The sequence below is a fragment of the Berghia stephanieae genome, chromosome 2 (assembly GCF_034508935.2).
Source record: "Berghia stephanieae isolate SIO BIC M18660-M18661 chromosome 2, UCSD_Bste_1.3, whole genome shotgun sequence".
In the NCBI taxonomy this organism is placed as follows: domain Eukaryota; kingdom Metazoa; phylum Mollusca; class Gastropoda; order Nudibranchia; family Aeolidiidae; genus Berghia; species Berghia stephanieae.
In genome coordinates, this window is record NC_088361.1 from 73,569,541 (window position 1) to 73,593,550 (window position 24,010).

General features: G+C 39.3%; 1 protein-coding gene and 1 long non-coding RNA gene across 6 annotated transcripts in view; one reads left to right on the forward strand and one right to left on the reverse strand.

Moving 5' to 3' along the window:
- The window catches only part of LOC144965503 (glycerol-3-phosphate acyltransferase 1, mitochondrial-like), a 279,629-nt gene that overhangs the window by 181,089 nt on the left and 74,530 nt on the right, over window positions 1-24,010 (forward strand). For all 5 annotated transcript variants that reach the window (XM_078900905.1, XM_078900903.1, XM_078900906.1 and 2 more), the window contains 3 exons: window positions 7,526-7,674; window positions 21,170-21,247; window positions 21,542-21,658. In XM_078900905.1, coding sequence (XP_078757031.1) covers window positions 7,526-7,674; window positions 21,170-21,247; window positions 21,542-21,658 — 344 coding nt within the window. The remainder of the gene's footprint in view (window positions 1-7,525; window positions 7,675-21,169; window positions 21,248-21,541; window positions 21,659-24,010) is intronic.
- Window positions 1-24,010, reverse strand: part of LOC144965506 (uncharacterized) — a 94,237-nt gene that overhangs the window by 8,503 nt on the left and 61,724 nt on the right. The window lies entirely within an intron of this gene.

The following is a 24,010-nucleotide window of genomic DNA, read 5'->3' on the forward strand; positions in this document are numbered from 1 at the left end:
TGTTAGTTCTGTATATTTTTTGACCATATCTATTCCTCTTAAACAGTTTGTTTGTCATAACGGTAAACTGATATAATTTCTGTCATTATGTGGTAAAATAAGTCACGAGAATAAACATTTGGATAAGTCTTAATTTACCAGTAAAACCTAAAAACCAATATTGTGTATGTTTTCAATTTCTCAATTTACTACCAATCTGCCTATAAAGGATTATCTTTTTACAAGAAAAAAACAAAAACAATCACCCAACAAGGTTACTGGACATGCTACAAATATTGCAGTATCAATCATCAATTACAACTAACACTAAGCACTGGTACAGTTAAATTAAATAATTTGCTCAAACAGACGGACACAGTTTGTGGACAAAAGAGGATTCAAAATTATGAGGGCATATAGTTTATTCCAAGTAGCGACCTTATTCTCCTTATTAAACAACTACATTCAAAACGAACCACACTGTCCATACAGGGTATATAGAATCATCTTTCCTCCAAGAATATACATTTAGTCATTGTCTTATAAAGTCATCTGATATACCATTGAACTCCAGTCAGTCAAATTTAGAGATAAAACAATTGAATAACGAATCAAGAGTCAAATCAGTATAACACCACAGGCATATCACAGCAAGGTCAAGTAAGTTATGGGAAATCACTGCCATATATATCTGGACGCTTCAGTCTATAAAATGTTAACACATTCACTTGTGCACAAAAGGGGGACTTGAATTTACATTATATTACTTATTCAACATGCAAAAATACGACTAAGTGAGATAGATTTCAATGTCCCTAAACATTAACACCCATATGATACTATACCATAAAGACGGCAATTTCCTGAGACAACCACACAAAAGCAGTATATATCTTCAAACAATAATGCCTAACATTCTTTTAAAAAATCACATTTTGACTTGAATTTTAAGGAATGAAAGTACAGAAAACAGTCATCAAGCCATTGGAAAGTTGGCTTTCAATTGTACCCAAAACTACATATTTAGATCAGTTAAATGCTTTAAAAAATAAGATTAATAATATTTTCGTCTAATGCTTTATAATTTATTCCTAAACTGATATTTGGACATGATCCATGACATGGGATACTGTGGGAGAGAAAATGGGGATCTCACCAAGTCGTGCCAAACAATAATTTTACAATAAAAAATTCATATCTTTTAAAATGTTACTGCTCAGACAACAAAACTTGGCATTTTTCTTCACAATGATGCTCGTTTCAATCATTTTCTGCTGCTGTGAATTAAATTATCAATATGCAAATTACAACAAATGAATTCCATTGATAGCTCAAAAACCACTAAATTGACACTTCTCTTATGAGCAGCCTTAAGAGGATACAATCAACCATGGCATATGATGAAAGAAACCCTTGCTTTGCTTGTGGTGAGGGACAATTTTCATATTCATGTTAACAACTGAGCAATACCATGAAAAATTGTAGAAAGTAATTACCATCAGCGGCATCACAGATTCCCCCCTGACTGCTACCTGTTCCACTCATGAGCTGACCTTACTAATGGAGTCGAGTTGACTTAGCTCTGAAATACCGCTCAGAGGGGAAAACACCATGCAGTGAGGCACGATTTGGTTTTCGAAAGGAAGGGGGACAATAAACTGTTTATTTGTTTTACATGGAATAATGGAGACCTTCATCATAGCATGGGGGAAGACATTATATTGCTGTTTTATTGATTATGAAAAGGCATATGACAGAATAGATAGGGCTGTTCTTTTCACCAAATTATTTAAGTTGGGCATAAGCTCAAAAAAATCTTAATATTTTTTAATCTATTTATTCAAATATTAAATTACCAATTAAGGGCCACAAAGAGTGGTTCTCTTCTAATAATGGGCTACTACAGGGGGAAGTATGTTCACCAATATTAGTTTAATTATTCATATAAGCGATCTCGAGGATGAACTATCCAATGACAATATTGGTGTAAAGATAGATGACATTATTCTGAAGATTTTAGTTTTTGCCGATGACCAAGCTTTAGTGAGTGAAACAAAGAGGGCCTACAAAGCGGTTTAGATAACCTGGGAAATTATTGTAGAAAGTGGGGTCTGAATGTCAACACAAACAAAACGAAAATAGTTGTATTCAGGAAGGGGGGTAGACTGAGCAAACATGCCTGCTAGAAGTATTGGGGGGGGGGGGGGGGGTTAGAAGTTGTATCATCTTTTAAATACCTTGGCTGCGTTATAAGCACATCAGGATCATTCTCAGAACGTATTGAGGGCCTACAAAATTCAGCGACTAGAGCTTCTTTTGCAATTAAAAGGAAAATGAGTAGGAACACAGAGATAATGCCAAATGAACAACTAAAATGATTCAACTCTGTGGTGCTACCAATTCTGGTAGCGAAGTATGGGACTTACGACAATGTGACCCAATTAAAAATGTTTATGTTTCTTTCCTAAAATCCATACTTAGCATCAAAAAGAGTACTCCAAATTGTTTTGTGTATGGGGAAGTAGGTCGTTATCCACCGATTATTGAGAGAAAGATTAAAGTAATTAAATATTGGTTGAATATTATAAACCCGTCATCCACAAAACTAAAATTTGTAAACATTGTATATATTGAAATGTGACAATCTCCACTAGCCATACCGCTGTTACTTGTAAGTCTAGTAAAACAAACTACTATTAAGTTGTGGCATGGGCATTTACTGGATTAACCAGTATGTTGGCGACAATCGATGTTTTCTATCTGTGTTTGAGCAAAGAATGAAAGATATTTACAAAACAGGAATTGTTATGTGATGTCGGAAATACCAGTTCTCCCCGTCTGTTTCAACACGTTAAAAATGCCTTCCGATTCGAGTCCTATCTAAATTTAGAACATAGAAATTTCAGAGTGGCAATAACCAAACTAGGATAAGCTCACATCTACTTTCTATTGAGAATGGGAGATGGGGAAATGTGAAATTGAATCGTGAAGAAAAATTGTGTGAAGTATGTGGGGTGCTAGAGGATGAATTTCATTGTTTGATTGAGGGTAAGAGGTTTGTAAATGAGAGGAGGGGTTGTTTGCCAGATAAATTATTTTGAAAAACGAGTATGATAAGAGTTTATTTGACTCCTCCAATGCCAAAAAAGGGTTTTGCAAAAGGTTCTGGGGTTACTGTTACAGGGTACAGAGGCAATATCAGAGAGAACTATTTCTTCTTCTTTCAGGTTACCCCGCAGTTTGCAGGGTTGCCATAATGAATGCCACATCTCCATGCATCTTGATTCAGAGCATCATCTTTCTCCAGGCCCAGGTCTTTCATATCATCCTTTACCTTATCCCACCATCTAGTCTTTGGGCGTACCTTTTTCCTCTTTCACACTAATTGTAAGTTCAATACTTTCCTTCCCACGTACTCCCTCTCTCGTCTCTTTACATGTCCGAACCATTTCAATCTATCTTCTCTCATCTTTTATTGATACATTCTTCACTTCAGTAGACCTTCCAATTCGTTCATTTCTCACTTTATCTTTTCTTGTCCAGCCAAGTGACCATCTCAACATCCTCATTTCTGCCACCTCAACTTCTTTATCTTGTTTCTTTGTTGTAGCTTCTGTCTCTAGCCCATATAACATTGCTGGTCTTACAACTGTTGTATATATTTTCCTCTTCAGCTTTGCGGAAATTCGTTTGTCACACATAACTCCAGTTACCTTACTCCAATTATTCCAGCCTGCCTGTATCCTCTTCTTAACCTTCATCTCATTGCCCCCATCTCCTTGAACAGTTGTTCCTAAGTATTTGCATTGGTTTGTCTCTTCCAGTTCCTTTTCCGCCTCCGCTTTTGTATCATTCAAAAGTACTACATCATCCGCATACATCATGTTCCATGGTGCCTCTCGCTGAATGGGTTCTATTAGGACATCCATTACTATTGCAAAAAGGAGTGGACTGAGAGCAGATCCCTGGTGTAATCCAACTCTTACATTAAATGGATCATTTGAGCCAACAGCTGTCCTTACCACTGTTTTGTTTCCTTTGTACATATCTTGAATAACTTTGATATATTTCTCTTTTTCGCCCTTTGCTCTTAGACAGTACCACATTTCTTGTCATATGCTTTCTCCAGGTCAATGAACACACCATGTAATTCTCTTTGCTTTTCTCGATACTTCTCTGTGGTCACTTTTAAAGCAAATATAGCATCTCTTGTACTTTTACCAGCAAAAAATCCAAACTGTTCTTCACTTATGTCTACATCTTTTCTAATCCTCTTATCGATTGCTCTTTCCCATACCGTCATTGTATACTTGATGCCCCTATAGTTGCCATATTCTTGAACATCTCCTTTATTTTTGTATATGGGAATCAATGTACTTGTTGTCAATTCTTCTGGCATTTTCTCTTTCTGTAAGATGTCTTTGAAAAACCATACAAGGAAATTTAACCCTTCATCTCCAAGTGGCTTCCAGACTTCTGCTGGTATCTCGTCTGCTTTCCCTCTTTTCATCTTGCGCACTGCCTCCCACACCTCATTCTTGCTTATCTCATTTACTATCTTCTCTTTAGGTTGTATAACTGCACTTCTCCTCTCCCTGCCATTCTCTTCATTCATGAGGCGTTTGTAGTATGTTTTCCATCTTGCTCGAATCTCTTCATCTTTGCCCAATATTCTTCCATTCTCGTCTTTGATCATCTTAATATGTTGTATATCTCTCCTATTCTTGTCCCTCTATTTCGCTCTTCTGAAAATATTTTTCTGGCCTTCTTTACTTTCTAATTGCTCATACATATCTTTGAATGTCTTTTGCAACGGCTCTTTTTGCTTCTTTCTTTGCCTGTTTATATTCATTTACTTTCATAGCATCCCTGTTTGTCTTCATATTCTTCCTTGCTTCCCTCTTTTTCTTTATTGCTTCTTGAACCTCTTCATTCCACCAACATGTTTCTTTTCTATCTTTTCCTCTTCCCAAGCTGACCCATAGCATTCTTTGGCCACTTCACGGATTGTATCAGCAATTCTTTCCATTCTTTTGGGAAATCAATTCCTAGTCTTCCTTTCACAAATATTCGCAAATATTTCTCTTTGCTCTTCCTCTTTTACTTTCCACCATCGTGTTTTTCCCTCACTTTGTTTCTATTTTATCTTCCTCTTTCCAAATACCACTTTCGCAATAACACTCTTATGTTGCGCTACCACTCTCTCTCTCCCAGCAAACTGCCACAATCTGATACTTCCTTCAAATTTCTCCTCCAGCACAACATACTTGTCTTTCTCACACCACTTGAATACGTCACTCTGTACTCATCTTTCTTTCTAAAATATGTATTTAGTATTGCCAGATCCATCTTTGTTGCAATTCTCACAATATCTTCGCCTTCTTCATTTCTGCTGCCATACCCATACATTTCCAAACATCTCTCCTCTCCGATATTGCTTTCTCCAACGTGTCCATTCAAGTCCGCACCGATGAAATCTCTGATTTGTCGAACATTTCCAGTTGTTCATCAATCTCCTTCCAAAATTCTTCCTTCTTGTCTTGCGTACAGCCTGTCTGGGGTGCATATGTACTCATGACAGTGATTTGCTCCATATTGACTATGATCTTGATCCACATAAGTCTGTCACTCAGACACCCTTTGGACTCTAACAACATTTTGTGCAAGTTCTTTATCCAGAATACCCACTCCATTTCATGTGGCCTCATTTCCTTTATCAAATATTTTAAATCCTCCACCAATCTCCCTTGCTGATTCGCCTTTCCACTTTGTTTCTTGCACATACAGAATATTAATTATTCTTCTTTCATAGCATCAGCGATTTCCATTCATCTGCCCGTCAAACTTCCAACGTTCAAACTTCCAATCTTGATCTCCACTCCCATCCGTTTCCTTGACCATATTTTACGCCTTTCCTCCTTTTGTTGGTGACCAGCAGTCACTGAATTTCCACTGCCATCCTGCTGGTCGTTTTTATCCCAGGCCTCGGCCGATCTGGTATAATATTTCTGTTTTCATTCATTCATTAGTTGTGACTTGAGTTTTACTGCCAGGATCCCTTCCTGAGCAAACACTCCCCATTTATCCGGACTTGTGACTGGCCTCACAATGTGCTGGGTTGCACCCTATAAAAGGCTGGGTTATCAGAGAGAATTATTTATCGAATGAATATTATTAATCTGCAGGAGACATAGGGTAGGGTGAGAGATTGATAGTTAAATGCAAGGAAGAAAATAAAATTGATGCAATGAATGTGTGGAGAGAGTGCACGCTCCTATACGAATTATGAATATATTATATGCATGGCCTTAACTGTTTCTTTGCTGCCTTATGGAGGTAGAAGTTGTTTATCTGACTGGTATTTCTACAATGACAACCTTAAATGCAATTTGGTGAAACGCAGTTTAAACTATAACTATATCAAACCTGTATGTGTCGGTGTGGGGGGCAGGAGTCAATCAGACTCAATCTATTAATGTTTGTGATATAAAGTATATATATATGAATATATGACTATATCAGATTGATTTTATGTTAACATTCATCTCTTCGTCATTACTATCACCATCATTGTATTCAGTCATTTCATGGTCATTCTTACTAGCGTCATTGCTATCACAAGTGTCGTCCACGTCATTGTCACCAACATCATCATAATGATCCACATCAGCATGTTTTCATCGTGTTATGGATCATAACAGTCCATTTCCATTAGCAACACAAATATCATCATGCTGATTAGCACTAACCTCATCATCATTGGCCTCGACATTGTGACTACCACAATTTATCAACGATGCCATTGTCATCGTCATCAACACCTTCAGCATAACATATTATTATCATCAAATTTCAAATTGCATCTATCTTTTTTGAGTAGTCACTTTATATGGTGACATTGTGACCAGGTGTGTGTTTGTGAGTGGTTTCCCTTTTTTTCTCACTAGAAATGTTTTCTGTCATTGTCTGTGTTCGATGACGATTTTTCAATGACCATTGACTTAATTGTAAATATGTTATTTATTTGAATATGGATTTTTTTCCGACTTATTTTTCAATGACCGTTGACTTACTTGTACATATGTTGTTTGTTTGAACATGGATTTTTATTTTTTTTATTTTTTTTTATTTATGTATTTATTCTTTTATATTTTCCCTAGAAATGTTTTTCTGTCATTGTCTATGCTGGATGACTTATTTTTCAATGTAATTAACCGTTTACTTCTTCTTCTTATTATTATTGTTTCTTGAAAAATGATTTTTATTAGTTTATATATTATTATGGTCAAGTTATGGTTATTTATGTATTTATTCACATATTTCTCTATTTTTTTCTGCCTATTTATTGATTATATTCATATTTATTTATATATTTATTTATTTATTTATTTATCTATCTATTTATCTATTTAATTATTTTGGTATTTTTGTGTTACCTGTATTTATTTGAAATTATATGAAAATGCATGGTTCATATTGGCAATTGCCTAAAATAAACGTTTGAATTGAATTGAAATTAATCCATTTTATTATTTTTTATTTGCAGCTTGTGCCTTGATTCATGAAAGCAATTTGTCTCTTTTGCAACTTGTGGCTGCTTCCCCTCTGAGTGAGATAAAGCTGATTAGAGAAAAGTTGTTGGCAGTGGCAAAGGATCTCTGTCTTATTCTTCATGCAGATTTTATATTTATGCCTGTGAGTAATGGTGTTTATTTTTATCTTACAATGTTATTACTCATCTTAAATGCTCATTGGTTTCAATTAAGTTCATGTTTTAAAAATCATAGGTGTGGAAAATTATTCTCATCAACTTTCTCCTCTTATGAGCGTCAGGGATTCAGATATGAACGAAAATTGAAGCATTGTCAAACTACAAGATGCATACATGGGAGATTGCCTGCTGTTTGCCATCATGACAGCCTATCCAGATTACGGGAGAATGCCCGCCGGCTAGGGAATGTGGTTGTCATCATGCCCTCTGTCATATTTAGACACCTGTGCCAAGTGTGTGAATTTTGGTGGCACTCTTGTTTTTGTGAAGTCAGCCGACAGACTGACACCAAATGTAAAACTTGACACTAGACCAGCAGTGGTCTTGATTAGTTGATTGTCCAAAAAGAAGGTGGGGTATGGGTCTCTTTTTTTTAACTTTCTCTGTGATAAGGTGCTTATGGTCTCTCTCTCTCTCTCTCTCTCTCTCTCTCTCTCTCTCTCTCTCTCTCTCTCTCTCTCTCTCTCTCTCTCTCTCTCTCTCTCTCTCTCTCGTATTTTACATAATATGTAGAATTCATCACAACTTCCTTCCGATCAAAATAAGATCAATTATTATGTCATTATCCAGGAGTTGTTTTTTATGGTGTTTTCAAGATGGTGGAAGGGATGTGGTGAGTCTTGTGATAAGATTAATACGATGCACAGACCAGTCTCAGTCACATTGTTCTTAATTATGCCATGTGGTCACAATCCAATCAGAGAGCGAGAGGAGAGTTTTTCCCTAAACTCGTTTACTTTGACTTTTAAATGCGTTTTTCTCAAAACTGCAATTTTCGGCACTAAAAACCGGATTTTTGAAAAAAAATATTTTTTTATGAGTAATTTGAAATTATGTTACTTTTTTCAAGGGGAATAATTGAGTAGTAAATTTGACCTTAATTTTTAAAGTTTCTAATTTAAAAATTAAAAATCGGGCTTCTAGAGCCTCTTTATTTTCCTTTTTTCTACCTCTGACCAAAATATTATGGCAATCGGTTGATAAACAAAAAAGCCTTTGACTTTTAAAGATTTTTGTTTATTTTCCAATATGGCGTCGTTTCCACAGCAACGGGCAACTTTTTTCGAAAAAAATTATATGCAATCATCCTTCCCAAACATATACATTATGACTGTGCAGAGAAGTTTAGGATATTTCTTCAAATAAAAAAGATGACCCTTTAGTGTCGCTCCTCGCAGAATTTCTGTGTGAGGCCAATATATATATATATATATACATGAGAGAGAGAGAGAGAGAGAGTAGGCATCCTTCCGTCTCAAGAGACGATGGTTTGCGCCCTGTATGGCTTTAGTCTCATCAGTCTTGTTGAATGAGAGCAACGACGGGTGCGACTCAGCAGACCAATCCTTGCATGGCAGTCTCTACCGCAGTTGTTGCACACGTAGTTTGACTGTGTGTTTGGTATTTGGATCTGCTGCCTCTCTTTCCTCCTTGCTCTCCTCTCCTCAAACTTCATCTTTCTCCTCTCCTCACCCCGTGTGGTCTCCGGGGTCCCTCAACTGAGAGGGAAAAGAATTGAGCCACCGTAAGCTCATGCGTGTCGTAGAAGGCGACTAAAAGAGCCATTCTGGTTTTGGTGGTAACCAAAGAAAAACCACCCGACTGGTGAGATCAAACATGGAGAGACATAGTGGCTCCACAGACCCCCATATCCCAGCCCTTTATGAGAATGGCTTCATTCACCCATTTTGCTATTTTTCTTGTCCTGGCAATCATCCCCAAACTTTTTCTCCCCCCAAATCCCAAGAACGTAGTATTTAAAAGATGTTTTGAGGAATGACGGTTTCAGTTTAAAGAGAGCAAGGGAAGGCGATGGCATAGCACAAATCCCACCCCCTTTTACCATATTTGAGCTATGATTTCCATTCCATACCCCATTTCCCCAATGATTCCAAATTTCCCTTCCTTATCAAAATTGAGTTGCCAGGACAGAGAGAGAGAGAGAGAACCGAGGAAAACAAGCCTTCTTAACTGTCTTCTATCCCCCAGTATCTCTATACCCTGTACTGTTGAAATAGGTTCAACGAGGAGATATTCCTTTCCAAATCCTGCACAGCAGGCACCTCTCTGCTGAGGGTGCGCAGTTCCGAGAGGACCCCGATAAGGAGGAGCTATTGATCCTGGAGGCTGAGGGGGGTTCACCTTGCGAGGTGTTTCTACCCCAACACTCCTCTTTGGCTTGACGCTTCTCTAAAGACGGGTGGGTAGCCTACCTTGTAGATGGCCCGAGCTACCCAACGCAGAGATGCCAAATCTATTTTTTGGCACTCCCCTCCATTTAGGCAAAGAGATTGGAAGGACTAGATTTAAAACCATATCTAGTTCCTGTCCCCCATGAAATTTCTTTCTAATCATGGTTTGTCATCTGTGAATCAGCAGTCAGTCTTTGTGCAACGCAAAGATTAGGGTCAATCCGAGAGAAAGGCCTGGAGGCGGGACGTCCCCCAACTCCACCCCTTGAGTCCTTTTTTTTATTTATTTTTTTTTTTCTCCCAAGGACCATGGAAGGACAAGAGGAGGCCAGACTTGAGGAGTATAGCTTCAGTGAGTGCCTTACCCCCCAAGTGTGGGACTGAGCCGTGCTAGTGGGCACAATATAGCCGGGTTGAATAAAAACTTATAAATATCATGGCCAAAAATAGTAAAAACTCTCCCCTTAAAGCCCCACCCCAGACAGGAAAAAAAAGAAACATTACAGCCCCGATGACTCTTGATGACTTACCAGTAATGGCAACCCCAAAATTCTCGCCGTTCCTGGTAATTCAACCGAATGAGGAAAATATAAAACTGAACACTTTGAGTATCTTCACCATCAGCAAGGCACTCAAAGCAAATGGCGATGGTACACCAAAGGCATTGAACAGGAACAACTCTGGCACTTTAATGATACAAGTGCAGGGTCAAAAAGAGAGTGAGAACCTCTTGAGATGTACCAGATTCTCTGACATCCCAGTCACCGTTGAGGCTCACAGGAGCCTCAATAGGTCAAAAGGTGTCATAAGAAGCAGAGATCTGGTAGGCTGTTCTGAGCAGGAGATGGTTGAGGAACTGGAGGGTGTTGTCGAAGCTCGGCGGGTTAGCATCTGCCGCGGCAACAACACAATCCAGACCAACACCTGGATCCTGACTTTTGACAGCCCGAGACCCCCGTCGAGAGTAAAAATTGAATACCTCGACTTGGAGGTTCGGCCTTACATCCCGAACCCCATGAGATGTTTTAACTGCCACCGGTACGGCCATACTAAAACAAACTTCCGCCGTAAAGCTACATGCCCCCGCTGCGGCAAAGAAGACCACAATGAGGAAAACTGCAAAGTGGACCCTTGTTGTCTGAACTGCCAAGGCAAGCATGCAGCACATTCGAAAGATTGTCCCAAGTGGCAAGAAGAAAAGGCAATCTTGACATACAGAGCCACTTACGGCGGTACGTTTGCTCAGGCAAAAGCAGTGATCTGCCCCCCTCGGCAGGTCGCTGTTTCTGCCAAGAGCTACGCAGAAGTTGCCAGGGCTGCTGGTAACAACCAAAACAGCCATGGCAAAATCGCACAGACTAGAAAAGACAGTCCTCAAAAGAAAAAGCCATCAAGACCTAAAAACAAGGTCCCAAATGTGTCAAAAAATCTTTTTGACACATTGGAGGTTCAAGATGTGGAACCTGCAACCCCCTCCACATCCACCTCCAAGGCGACCTCCACCCCCCCTCCTTCCCCAAACAAAAAAATTCTCCCCCTCATGGGCGTGGATGTTGGACCCACCCCCCATCTCCACTCCCTTGAGCCCTCTCTATCCCCCCAAAAACAAAACCCCACCCCTTCCCAGAATATGGAGCCACCAACACCAGTTGGGGGATTCACAAATCCCCCTGAGGGGCCTCAAAGCCCAAAAAAATCTAAGAACCCAGAGGGACCAAAAAATCCCAAGGGTTCAAAAAAACTCAGCCCTAAGAAAACCGAGAGGCCCCCCACAGGGCCTCCTTCTCCTATGGAAGTCTCTCCTCCTAGGAGAATAAAAGTAAAAGGGTTGAAGGCAGGCATACTGCCTAACCTCCCCACAAAAAATTAGGATACCTAGTCAGACAAGATTAATTTCCTGGAACATCAGAGGGATCAGATCAAATAGAACAGAATTGGACCTCCTCCTCCAGAGGAATCCTGATGTAGTCTGTCTGCAGGAAACAAAATTACCAGCAGACGACTACACAGTAAAAGGATATACGGCCAATCATCTGATTCACTCTGATGGCCAGATAGCGTGTGGGGGAGTTTCAATTCTCACTAAAAAGAGCACCCCCCACCGCTTGATACCAATAAGAACAAACCTACAGGCAATAGCAGTGAGAGTGACATTGCACAGACCAATCACCATCTGCTCTGTGTACATCCCACCAGATCACCGCCTCCAGTCTGCTGAGCTAGAGGGAGTTCTAAACCAACTCCCCCCTCCCTATGTGATAATGGGAGATTTCAATGCTCACAGTCCTCTCTGGGGAAACACAGACACAAACCAGAGGGGAAAAGCAGTGGAGACATTCATAATGAAAATGGATGTATACTTAGCAAACGGTCTCGAGGCAACACGGGTAAATATTCACAATCTTACCACGTCTGCCATTGATCTCACTTTTTGTGATCCTACACTAGCTCCAGAGCTCTCCTGGACTGTGATCGATGACGATCACGGTTCTGACCATTTTCCAGTCTGCCTCGACATCACCCCGACTTCAAGGGCCCCACAGCCCAAACGTTGGAGTGTTCGGCGAGCAGATTGGGAAACTTTCTCACAGGAGTGTCACAGACTCCTTACGACAGAGGTGGACAGCTATGACAAATAAAAATATTTTAACAAATATCTGCAGCTCGACAATACCAACAACCTCTGGAAGACCAAGAAAACACAATCCCTGGTTTACAGAGGAATGTCGAGCGGCCCTATGGGAGAAGAAAAAAGCATGCAGGAAAGCGATGAGATTCCCAATCCCTGAGAATTTCACAACATTTAGGAAATTACGAGCAAAGTGTAGGAAGATCTTCCGAGAAAACAAACGGAGATCCTTCCAAAACTTTGTCTCCAAAATAAATAGCCAGACACCCCTGAATAGGGTGTGGAAGATGTTACGAAAACTGAAGGGATCCGATAGTGATTCACTAAATCACTTGACACGTCCCGATGAATCCGTGGCTGAAACAGAACAAGAAATTGCCAACACTCTGGCCGAGAGGCTGGCGCAGAACTCCTCGTCTGCACACCACACACCACAATTTCTGCGCCATATACAAAACGCAGAAAACACACCAATAAACTTTACATCTACAAACACTGAAGACTACAACAAACCATTTACACTTGAGGAGTTGGGTGCCTGCCTCCGTGACACAAATGTCACAGCACCGGGTCCTGACAACATCAGTTATGAAATACTCCGACATCTTCCACAAGATAGTCTGGTTGTCCTTTTGAATATCTATAACAAGATATGGACAACACAGACTTTTCCACCTAGTTGGAATCTGGCCACCGTGATTCCAATCCCAAAACCTGGAAAGACCATTCGGACGCTTCAAACTACCGACCAATCTCTCTCACCAGCTGCCTATGCAAGCTGATGGAGAAAATGGTCAACAAGCGTCTGATGTTCTACTTGGAACACAACAACTCCCTCTCCGACCTCCAATGTGGCTTTCGAAAGAACAGATCAACTGTTGATCACCTTGTTCGACTAGAGAGCTTCATTCGTGAGGCCTTTGCCAAAGGTGAGCACTTGGTAGCAATCTTCTTTGACCTCGAGAAGGCCTTTGACACAACTTGGAAATTCGGAATCCTCAAAGATCTGCACAATCTTGGTCTACGAGGAAACCTTCCAATGTTTGTCAGAGCATTTTTAAACAACAGATCCTTTCAGGTCAAAGCAGGATCCACCTTTTCTGATCCATTTGATCAGGAAGAGGGAGTTCCACAGGGTAGCATTCTGTCTCCCATTCTGTTTGAGATTAAAATAAACTCAATAGTGAATACAATGAGACAGAATGTTGACTGTTCCTTATATGATGATGACTTTCTAGTATGCTATCGAAGTAAATCGAGTATGGACACCATTGAGAGACAGTTACAACTCCAACTAAACAAACTGTCGGAGTGGGCAAATCTCAATGGTTTCTCCTTCTCCCCATCAAAAACAGTAGCTGTCCACTTCTGCCGAAAACGCACCTGCATTAGACAGCCTGACCTTTATCTCAACAATTCCAGAATTGAGGTAAAGGACGAAGCCCGATTCCTGGGTTTGATCTTTGATAGGAAACTAAATTTCCTCGCCCATATCAAAGAACTCAGACTGCGATGCATGAAAGCAATGAGAATAATGAGAGTTCTGTCATGGAATGGGGTTCGGACACAAACACTCTTCTAAAGATATACCGAACCCTTATTCGATCAAAACTGGACTACGCATCTTTTGTATACGGCTCTGCAAAACCATCCTACTTAGGCATGCTGGACCCAATTCATCATCAGGGACTGCGCTTGGCACTCGGGGCTTTCCGCACTTCTCCAGTGGCAAGCCTTTATGCTGAGGCAGATGAGCCACCTCTCCATCTCAGGAGGAAAAAACTGGCTCTCCAGTATGTTACTAAGGTCACATCGCTGCACGACAACCCAGCACACAAACACGTACACTACACGGATAGGACACTAGAAGAAAAATTTCGCAAGCACCCAAAAATGACACCACCATTAGGTTGCAGAATAAAAAAAGACATCGCAGACATGAACATCAGTCTAGATAGGATACATCCATACGTCCAGGCAAAGACACCACCATGGTCCATACATCACGGCGTCTAAACTGCACTATAAATCTGACCGTTTAGTTTCCCGCTGTTCCGAGCGCCGACGTAACCTCACCCGACAGGTAACCGGGGTCAACAGCGGTCAGCCGATATCAATTCCCAGAACGTAGATTTGACGTGCATTGGGTGATACCAATGGATGATTTCCGTACCAATTAACCTCACGATCTTCGTGACGATGCAATTCCACCCAAAATGCAAAGAATTCTCGCAGACCTACTCTTTCCATCGGTCCAATTTTTATTTCAATATCTCCAATACTTATTCCACAAGCCGTGATTCAAATTCGCCTATTTTTCTATAACATTTAAATAAAATTACTTGTAATTACCTCAGGATTCTAAAAAAACGTTGCTATAAACTTCAAATTTTTTTGGGTGTGATTCACAAGGCACAAGTTTTACTACGAAATGAGGTAAGTTTCATTTACTCTTCAGTTTTCATTATTTTGTAATGATTATTTTTCCGCGGTAGGTCAGGTAATAATGATATTACCTCTTTAGCCTTGTTCTTGAAACGTATATTTCGCTGCGGTTTTATTGTTTATTATATTTTTATTTTTTATTTTCTTCAATGATGAGTTAATTTGATTTTTAAATTGCATAATTTGAATTATCTTGCTTATGTTTAATTTTAAATGACATTGTGTGTTGGGCCTCAACTTAGCTCAACTGCTTGTTAGAATTTTCCTGCCCCCCCCCCCCCCCCTTTCTTTCACCAAATTGGGTGAAGTATTTGGTTTTTCTTTTTCCAAATTTTATGTACGCTGTTATGTATGCATGGATATGAGAAGTAATACAGAGTGTTTTAAAACTCATTTTATTCATTAATTCACTATATCATTGCTTACATCGCTCAGTCAATTTTGAATTTTCTCTTACAGCATGGACCACACAATTGCAAGTCATAACCAAGCAGTGAATTCATTATGTAGGACATGTGTTATGATTTGTTTAACACAGAATAGAAACGTGCCGCAAGAAACCATTTAAATGTTCAAATTATTCTAATGACATTCTTTTAGTCTATGGGACTGACACGGCATTGGACAAGCAAGGAGCACACTCATAATTTATGTGTAAAAAGTACACATTATAAAGCACATTGAACACACGACTCATTAGCTTCTTTGTATTTTCTCATTGCCAAGACGCTAATAATAAATAAATCAACCTTGAAACAGGTTGCACTTGCATGTTTGATATCGACAGAGTAGAATATAACAACAAACTCCAAAACGCAGGAGAGACTTTCAAATCTCATGCACGAGCCACTCACCCTCAGGGATGGTCCTATTGCCTCTGAATTGGACAGAATACCGCATTACACAACAGGCTTACCACAGCAGGTCATTCATTGGCAACCACTGCCACAAATACTTACAAGAAAAAGTCTACACTTACAATATCCAACAAACAAAGAACTGCACCCACGACCCACTCATCATTGACGACGCATGCAGTATTGGATTAATTTTCGACAATATAAACAAGGCCTATAGTCATGTGCACAACTTTATATCACACACAAAATCGATCAAAGCAGACACAATTCAATATATTCAAAGTGCAATAAAACATTACACGGATACATACAGAAAATATTTTCCAAACAAAATAATCCCAAAACACCTCCTTGAGTACCACTGCATACCACACATCACTCAATATAAGTTTAGACTTAGACTTCTTGGAGAAGGCACAGTGAGCTGTCACCAAACAACAGCAAAATTGGAAAAAAGAGCATCCGGCATTATCAATGATATGAATAAAATGCGATTTGTCATCAACGCAATGCAGTTAAAGACCAGCCCCAAACTACACTGACGAGTTTGAATGCTCGTAGCGGATATATTTTTGTTGAGGAAAAATACGTTTTTTGTGAGGAGAAGTATCTACATCTTGTCTTTATAATACATAAAATTCAGACAAATCCATAGCAACGTTTTTTTTTCTCTAATTTTTGAAATGTTGCACCCGCTATAATTTTTGTGTAATTTGTTACCGTTCATTGATAACTTATATTGAGAAATCTAGTAATACTATGAAAAAATAAAAAACACACAGTAAAAGTAGAAAATATAAACTTTTATACCAAGTAGTGATATTTCAACTCATTCAATATGGGTGTCTAACAGACAATAAAACAAAACATTGTTAAATTGAGTGAAACGGCTATCCCCGTTAAGTAAATTCCTCTCGGTGATTGACCGCTCACCGTGACCGGGTCAGCAGGTGTCAGGAACGGGATACCGTCTCAACTAAACTGTTGTCATTGTGTACGCTGTGACATAGACCAAACATAAATTTGGACCTAACAAAACTCGAAAAATCACAAACAGACCCACATATTTACAAACAGACACTAAAAGCAATATTACAAACATACAAAAACCATACTCACATATTTATGGATGGTTCAAAGAGCGCAGATGCAGTAGGATGTGCCTATCACTCATCGGAAGGCACAGGATCACTTCGCCTGGATAGAAATGTTTCTATCTTTACAGCGGAATCGAGAGCAATCATAAATGCTCTCCGTTTGGCTGAGAGATCGAATAAAAACAAATTCTTGATCTTGTCTGACTCGCTGTCCATACTTAAGGGGATCTCAATTTTTTATTGCACCGATCCAAGACTCATAAGTATCTTGGAAGGTGCAAATAAATTATTTATTAAAAAAAAGATAGTTTGTTTTCTCTGAGTACCTAGTCATGTGGGTATCCAGGGGAACGAAGAAGTGGATCGACTGGCAAAAGAGGCGGTGAGCCAAGAATTACAAGAGGGCAGTAAAATCCCACACGCGGATTTAAAGATCAATATAAAAAAACATGTCCGAAAGGAATGGGAACGATCCTGGAGTCGAGATGTACATAACAAATTAAAACAAATTAAAAGTGACCTCGGCCCCAGACCCAACTCGGGGCTAAAAAGAAGAGACGAGGTAAAAATAACTCGACTCCGGATCGGACATACTGCCCTCACTCACCGTTTCCTTCTGGAGAGGGATGAAAAACCCCTCTGCAGAAGATGTAACTGTGACCTCACAGTTCAACACATTTTCATTGAATGTACAGAATTAGAACAGATAAGGTCACAACATTATGATAACAGAGACTTGAAGTCTCTGTTCCAGTCGGTCGATCCGCTTACAATTTTAAAGTATCTGCAGGAATGTGAACTCCTGCAGAAATTGTAAATAGATATTTTTATATAACAAACATGTAACTATTATGATTTTATAAAGATTTTATTACAACAGTACACGTTTTGAGCAGCTATGGCCCCTCAAGGCCGATAAAAATTAATAAGACAGAAACGGGCGCTTAAATGACCTAAATAGTGTCGAAAGCGCCGTTAAACACCTAAAACAAAACAATCTCCTCTCCTCACCCCTCTTCACTCCCTCCCTCGCCACATATCTCCAGTCGCTGCGGTTGTCAGCAAGTGACTCCCAGGTGTTTGGGTCAATGCCTGTCAATTTCATGTCTCGTTTGCAGACATCATAGAAGCGCAGAGCTGGACGGCCAGTTGGTCGCCGTCCAGAAGCTAGTTCACCGTACATGATGTCTTTGGGTATGCATCCATCGTCCATCCTGTGTACGCAGCGGCGTGGCGTATTGACGGCTTATGGTGGTGCCATGATTAGAAGAAGAAAAAAATTCTAAAACAGTGAACACGGTTAATAGGAGAGAGCACATGTTAAAAACTCTCTTTTTGGAAGGGTGGAGGGAGGGTCGATGGTTTCTACGAGTGGACAAAACTCACAAAAACAAATAATTCATGAAAACAACAAGCCACAACACTGAAATACTACACAAATAAACACTCATACACGCGTAACCATCAACTCGGCATAACAAGCAAGAAAAATGTTGGTAAATTCGCCCACAATGCTTCATTGCAAAGAATTACTTTATTCAATAATCGTGAAAAAGAGGTGGGGGGGGGGGATTTTGATATGTCATATTTTTAAGTTTTATGTTGTTTTTCTTTGCTGCTTACAAATAAACTTGACAATGATCAGTGTTTTTGACAGTTAATGTAATATTTTGGATGGCAGAAGTTACCCTAATTTGGCGCATCCCCCCATCCAATGGTGGAGCTCTCAGATCCTGGCACAAGTCGAGGGGTTTTCCGCTATTTGAAGATAGTATAATTCGACCCAGTTACTCGCTCAATCAGCTGTAGCGATACTAATGGATAGAGCATTAACTGGAGCTTGGATTGCTTTGCACCACGGTGTTGATTCAGTCACTAATTCGCGCAATGATGTCACCAACACACGAGTCGGCGCAATGCGTGATTCGGAATCTTGAATAGAGTGGAGACTAAAAAGGCAGTATGTTGTTGGCGTGTTGGCGGAAGACATTGGAGTTAAAATTTCTCAGTTTTATTTTTAATTAAATTATGCTGTTAATGATTTTTAAAAGATTGGTGTGGTGCCTGGCACCATTCGATCCAATGGCCCCACACCACTGTGTGTACGTGACCAAGCCATCGCAAACCTCACTGGCAGAGCATGAGATGCATACTGAGGGAGTTCGCTCTTTCTAGCACTGCATTGTTAGTGAGTCCGTCCTGCCACCTGATGCCGAGAATTCATCGTAGACAGCGAATGTGGAAGTTTTCCAGGCAGTTCTCCTGTCTGGCATATGTTGTCCAGGATTCACTGCCATACAGTAGGCTACTGAGTTCACATGCCTGGTATACTTGAGTTTGGTGTTCAAAGTGAGTTGTTTGTTGGTCCACACTCTCTTGCTCAGTTGTGCCATGACAGCGGCAGCTTTGGTGATGCGCTTGTCTAATTCTGCATCAAGTGAGAGGTTGCTGGCGATGGTTGTGCCCAGGTATGTGAAGTGATCAGTGACTTCTAGCTCCTCGTTGTCAATGTAAATTGCTGGTATAGAGGCGACATCCTGACACATTACATTTGTTTTCTTGATGCTGATCGTCAGCCCGAATTCCCTGCATGCGTGGGAAAACCTGTCCATCAGCCGCTGAAGGTCTTCCTCATATCCTTTCTTTAAAAAATATAGCCTTGTGGAGAACATTGTGCTTATTTGAGTCAATAAAAAAATTGATACGGCGCACAACTCTACTGAAAGATTTGAAAAATAGAAATGTATTTTTTACAGATAGATAAACAGATAACTTGATTTCCTTTTATAATTTAAAGTCAGTTTGAAAGTTCGTTAAGTCAAACAGATATCATAAAAAATTTACCGAAGACACTAACATCTCATGGCCACACCCTCAACTCTATCTGTCCAGTAGAGTCCTTACTTCCGTTGTGTTGATTTAGCGGTGATCAGTGTTGTTATGTAGTGTAGTGTGTTCTCATTGCGTGTATGTTTATATGTGTGTGTGTATGTGTGTGTGTGTGTGTGTGTGTGTGTGTGTGTGGTGGATAGATAGTTCGAAGATGACGTCACTCAGGTCTTTGTTATTGTTTTTTGCCATCCGCGTTTATGAGTATTGCTCACTGAACTGTATTAACCCGACTATAAACGTTCATGGATACATACAGTTTTGTGTGTTGGTCCGTTATGCTTCCGGATGGCAATGTTATAAGCTCCTTAGCCAAGCGCATACTATCTATACATGTGTGTGTGTGTGTGTGTTTTGGAATGTGGTTGCGTGGAAGAAAAAAAAAAAAAAGGGGGAGGGGGGGAGGGTGTCCATCAAGAAGAGAAATTCCTGAGCAAGGGGGGGGGGGGGGGTGGTGGTGTTTGCTAGGAACTGTCAGATTGGCATTTTTCAGCAAATCGTGGCATTCATAGTGATATAATTCACTTGATCACATGACGGTATTCGGATTTACAGAAATTTTAAACAAGTTTTCACCGATTAACAACATCAACTAATATTACTGCTGATATTACTGTCGTTTTTATGCCATCGATGTGATAATTATTGCCCTGGGAAATATTTAGTTAAACGTTTCGGCAAACTGTCAATTGGTTATGTCTAGCTTCTAGCCCGAACAAACCAAAAGTAGACAGATTCGGGGACTTGATATTTTTCACGTCCGCTTCAGATTTTCATTTGACCTCACATAAGTAAAGGGGAGACATTCCGAAAGCTCCTACATCCCCAGTATTCATTCAATTTGTATTGTCACCGTTGATCTTTTGTCAAGCGTTTATTTATTCAATTTGTCATCATATAAAAGCGTTTTAAAAACTCTAGAACAAACCTTGATAGATTTGTGAAAGTTTAAAATTTCCTAATTTGACCATTGTTTTGATTCTCGGCCGCCATTTTAATTTGTGAAGTATTGAAGGTAGTGCAAAGCACTCCCACGTAAAGCGTGGTAAAGACTTGCGACTTATTGATATTGATATCTACTGACTGATAAACTAAAATCATGCCGAATAAAGCATGGCAGCGACGACAAGCACATTGATTAAAATGTGCATCTAATCATAATCAAGCTAATCAAGAAAATGATTCTGGCAATATCGAATGAAAATAGTTCTTTCCCCGCGAAATTGCGGGCTTTTTACTAGTATATATATATATATTGATTCGGTCTTATCAATTTAGTTAATTAACTTGTGATGAATCCATTTCAGCCATGTACCTGCTTTGAAAATACAATGTCAGACTTGTTGGATTCGTTTGTGTCAAAAGAGATTCTTCAAGCTGAAAATGTAAGAATTAATTAAATGACCTAAAAAGATAAAATGATGATAAATCAATTATTTTCAGAAAAGTCTTCTTAAGACTTTATGATAAATAGCATTTTGAAAGTTTTTCATGATTTGGTGTTTTTTTTAGTCATGATTCATTAAAAAAATATGTCCTATAATTCTACGACAAGAATAAAAAGAGTAGTTACTTCAGCAGTTACGTCAGTGTAGAAAAAATCAAGAGTTAAATTGAAAACTTGTATGTAAGTAGCTTTACATCTCTAACGTTTTTCTACTCTTTGTGTGTTTATGTAGTATGAAGACATAATTGTAAATGACAGAGAAAGACAAATGGCTACTAGAATGGCGAAGTCTTTGAGTATTGAGGATGACGGAATACTCGATGAATTTATTTCTTTACAGTCATTACAGGTGAGTTGAATATTGTGTTGATAGATTTTCAAATAATTCAGCCAAAATGAATTTATAAATTTGAATTGTTTTTCCTATCTAGTAGAATGATTTTCTTGTCCAGTTCTTTTTCATAACGAACCAGTGTTTGTTTTGTTTTTTCATGTGGAAGTGCAAGCCCAGAAACATTTTAATGTGCTGAACATATCAAATTTTGCGTCTCATTTACAGAATCAAAAATATTTAGTGACTCTGGCAAGTAAGTCTTTTAGGATTTCTCATATACTTCTTTTGTATCTTCTTCCTTCTCCTTACAAACCGCGATTTTCCAAGCCATTTATGGACACTAAAGATCTATTATTATTATTATTATTATTATTATTATTATTATTATTATAGATTATTATTATTATTATTATTATTATTATTATTATTATTATTGTTATTATTATTATTATTATTTTCACAAGTACTACTATTACTACTACTACTCACAACAAGTCAGCTCCACACAATCTCAGGCACATTTTGCTGCAGGATCCCTGTAGTGATTTTAGTTAATTCACGGAAATGAATGCTACAGCTATGACTTATCACCACTTTATTGGTGCCTGACTTAGCCAATTGCTTCAAGTGATCAAAGTGATCAATTTCCGGAATTTTCTCAAACTCTGCCATCACACTGTCGTCATCTCTATAGCTTTAATTATCATGGCGTATAAGATGCCATTTGAAAGATCAAACTCTTTCATAACTTTAATATTCTACAAGTTTTTTTTTCGTTTTTTTTTGGTTTGTTTTTGTTTTGTTTTTGTTTTTTGCTTTGTAAAGTGAGTAGTATTTTTTCATTTATTATTATGTCATACATTTTAAAATAAAAATCAAAGTGGTGGAGTTATCTCAGCATATAACTGTTGTGGTCCTTTGATGCTTGTGACTATATAAGTTGTTAAATATTGCCTTTTTTTCGGAAAATTGGACACTGTGGCTGTTTAAACTGTTACATCCATACTCAAAACTTTGACCCTATTGTAAGAAGGATTTTCTTTGTAAAAATGTGAGGAAAATTGAATGTCTTTCTTATTTTTGAAAGACATGCTGAAACTCTCCCCCCCCCCCCTTTCCCTCTCTTTTCTCTCTCTCTCTCTCTCTCTCTCTCTCTCTCTCTCTCTTGCTCTCTCTCTATCTCTCTCTTTCTCTCTCTCTTGCTCTCTCTCTATCTCTCTCTTTCTCTCTCTCTCTCTCTCTCTCTTTCTCTTTCTCTCTTTCTCTCTCTCTCTCTCTCTCTCTCTCTCTCTCTCTCTCTCTCTCTCTCTCTCTCTCTCTCTCTCTCTTACCTTTTATTTGTGTGTCGGATAATTTACTATTGAATTGAATGATGTAATAATAAATATCACCACGACTACAACCACCACCCCCGCCACATCATCATCATCATCACTACCACCATAAGTACAACCAAAATCACATCCACACATTCATCATCACTACTACCCCTACTACATTCACCACCACTACCACATCATTTTCACTACCACCACTGCTACAACCACAACCACCATATCATCATCATCATTACCACCACAACTACAACCACAAACACCACCAATTCATCATCATCATCACTACGTCCACCACCACATCATCACCACATCATCATCATCTTCATCATTACTACCGCCATGACTGCAATCACTACTACATCATTTTCATTACTTCATTACAATAAACACGAGCAGTATGTCAAAATGATCATTACCATCAAGTTCAAGTTCAAGTTCAACGTCTTTATCTTTAAAAGGCAGCAGCTTCTAATGGTGCTCACACTATCATGTTATGACGATCGACCCAAATTCCTCACTGCACTCGCGCACCGTCGCAAAACCGCCCAGAAGCTTCGTCGCAACACACTGTTCTCAGGCCCCATTTTGTAGGCGTTGTTGCCCTGACACTATATGCTTTGGCTTGCGAAGTTTAACATCTACCTTCTCAATGTTCCTGCCTCTACCCCCACACTGGAGCTCAATACTCCGATAGGTAAGGCTGCGGTCCAGCGTCACCCCAAAATATTTTTGATGCGGCTCATATGGGAGTAGCTGGTCCCCGATGAGGACGTTCAATTTACGGGTGTGCCAGTCACTGCATAGGTGGAATGCAATGGCCACGGTTTTTGAAGTGTTCAACTTCAGGTACCACTTGCCGAAGTTGGATTTGAGTCTGGCGACGTGCTCGCTGAGTACACTCTCGAGACGGGTCCACACTTTACATTGAGTAACAAGTGCCCAATCATCCGCATATCCCAGCCTCAGGGAGGAAGTGTTCGGCATGTTGCTAATGTAAATGTAAAACAACATTGGCGCTAGTACCGAACCA